Source organism: Crocuta crocuta, unplaced genomic scaffold (genome assembly GCF_008692635.1).
Source record: "Crocuta crocuta isolate KB4526 unplaced genomic scaffold, BGI_CrCroc_1.0 scaffold475, whole genome shotgun sequence".
NCBI lineage: Eukaryota > Metazoa > Chordata > Mammalia > Carnivora > Hyaenidae > Crocuta > Crocuta crocuta.
In genome coordinates, this window is record NW_027529518.1 from 1,918,980 (window position 1) to 1,921,493 (window position 2,514).

Consider the following 2,514-nt stretch of genomic DNA (forward strand, 5'->3'; position numbering starts at 1 on the left):
GACAAAAAACGCCCAATAATTTTAAAAACACAAAGTCCCACAGCGAAGAAAAAATCTGAACCAGATCTGACAAGGGCCGCAGCATGAGCAAGGGAGGTAAAATTTTTTTTTCCCTTTTAGCCAACAATGGTGTATAGCCCATCATCTTAGGAACGAACTACATTTGGAAGTATTTACCCCAATCCATATCACTCGGAATACTTACTTCTATACTTACCAGGGTATGACGGCTCATAATCGTCGTACTATTCCTCCGAGTTCTAAATGTGTAAGGCTGGAAAACCTGTGAAAGATCACTGAAAAATAAAAATAAAATTATTAATGTCTTCTCGTTTAAGATATCCTTTAACCGCATTAATGTCGCCTCTCTAGTTAACAGTGAGATCTTCGATGGTCCCACACTCCTTACAATGAATAAACTCCTCACCCACTTCTTCTGCGCTTCGGTACTGGCGTGCTGTGGCTCACAGGTTCGCCCAGATACTGACCGCCTCAGTGGTTGGGGGGCAGCTAGGAGAGGTATGGGGCGGGGCTCCAGGCTGGTTGTTTCCAGCTGCCTCTGGCCAGAGCGCACACCCCCAACCGGTTCCCACCAGACATGAGTGGCCTCATCTGTTTACCCCGGAGGACCAAAACATTACTGCTTGCTATGTGCGCCATGATGGGGAGAAGGGCTGGGGCACCCTGCTCTACAGTGTGAGCCCAGATAGCATGTCTCCCACTACTGCCCTAAATATGTACTACCATTGAACCTGCTGTGCAGCTCAATAAACGTACCTGGGGGTTTGTTCATGTTGCCTCCTCTGTCTCCAGGGTTCTACCTCCCACCCACCACCATCGGCCAAAATCCTTCCTCTCCTTGAGCACCCATTTCAGGGCAGTACCCTCCGTGAAGCCTCTCTTCCATCCACAACCCTAACGCAATCATTCCCTCCTTCGAGTCCAGAGAGCACAATGGGAAATGAGATTCTTGTGGAGATACCAACTTCACCTTTTATTAAAGACAAGTGTGCGTGTGTCTCAAACTCTTTTGTTCATCTCTGTACAATCTCCCTGCACTGCCTAGCAGAGTGCCATGCCCATAATAAGAGGGCAAAAAGGATTTTCAGGACTGAACTGAATTAGGCTCCAAGGGACCGCTGGGATCACCTAATCCAGCTTTCCTAAGTTTTAAATGAGAAAACTGACACTCGTGATCACAATTAGGGAGAAAAGTGGGAAGGTCTAGTCTCACCCCTTCTTCTGTCACATCATGCTACCTTCCAAGTAGTTACTTCGACCCCGAATAAAACAACAACAACAGTGTGTTATTTCTACAATAGTCTAAATGCAGGCCAGCAAGATCGCCCTGACCCCTAGCAACTGCTTTTGCTTACCAGATTTAAAAAGACAAACCCGAAGACTAATGTATTCCTATAGTATCAAAAATGATTGTAGGGCTGAGGACGGCATTAGGAAAGCAAAGAACCACCCCAACGCCCCCACAGTTTCAAAATTTAGTAAAAGAAAATAAGTAAATCCATTTCCCCCCCAAAATACAGATATTGTAATCACAGTTTGACAGACAAGGATTACCCATTTCTTTGCCTTCACTGTGCTTGATTAATGATTTGGGCTAATGCTACTCCCATCCCCTTTTTTTGGACTAATTCCATTTCTACAGGGTCTCGCAAATTAGCTCTCTACTAAGATGAATTGTCTACTTCTAAGAGTGAAATGTAATAGGCTCAGGTCTGCCAACCTAACCTTCCCTATCACAAGATTCTACCTTAAAATAGACCCTCTGGTGACTTATTCGCATGACAATACAAGACCCTACCACTAAACTCAAGGGTTGATTCTTTTCATTGTTTTCTAAAACATTGTTTTCTTTAACTGATCTAAGCTACAGGACACCCCCCCCTTTTTTAATTCACTGGAATGCATTTCAGGCAGTTTTAGGATCTGAAAACATTATGACAAATCTGAATCGCTTAATGTGCCATGAACACGCCACTTGAGTACAAGTTATTAGATAAATTGTGATTTATTAAAGTAAATGCTCTGTTAATGCCAGGGTTCCTAAACCGAGCTTAGAAATAGCAGCTCTTAGAGACAGGTATCAAGTTGCAAGTCTAGTTCCAGGGGCTTCTGTCTGACATTCAGTGGTGTAAATTAGGCAGTGCAAGCAACCTGTTAGAAGAGCCAGAAGCTTCTTGTAGTTCCTTTCACAGTGGGCCAACAGAGCCCCAGGTAAAGAGGGCTTCATTTTCCCCACACTTCCCAGAGTCTGGGGGAAAACTGTCAANGAACCCCCTACTTCACCGTCCCCAACCCGGCTCACCTGAGCCCGTGGATCAGGGGAGCGCTGCTCGATCTCCTCAGGGCGCCCCCATCAGGTGTGTCAGCCTCAAAGTCCAGCTCCATTTTCTCCTGAGCCATGTCGGAGACTCGCAGGCAGGCACAGCGGGCAGTGCTCAGTCCCTGGTGCTTAACTATGGACAGCCAAGGCTCTCACTGCAGGACTGAGCTGCT

General features: G+C 45.9%; 1 protein-coding gene across 9 annotated transcripts in view; it reads right to left on the reverse strand.

Annotated features, from left to right (window-relative positions):
* Positions 1–2,508, reverse strand: part of PABIR2 (PABIR family member 2) — a 20,821-nt gene extending 18,313 nt beyond the window's left edge. For 5 of the 9 annotated variants that reach the window (XM_077760830.1, XM_077760829.1, XM_077760826.1 and 2 more), the window contains exons 1-2: positions 2,324–2,508; positions 206–296 (exon numbers count right to left, since the gene is read on the reverse strand). In XM_077760830.1, the coding sequence (XP_077616956.1) occupies positions 206–296; positions 2,324–2,421 (189 nt within the window). In that variant the 5' untranslated portion in view covers positions 2,422–2,508. The remainder of the gene's footprint in view (positions 1–205; positions 297–2,323) is intronic. The other 4 variants (XM_077760832.1, XM_077760831.1, XM_077760828.1 and 1 more) reach the window with 1 other exon arrangement.
* Positions 2,509–2,514: the final 6 nt, after the last annotated feature.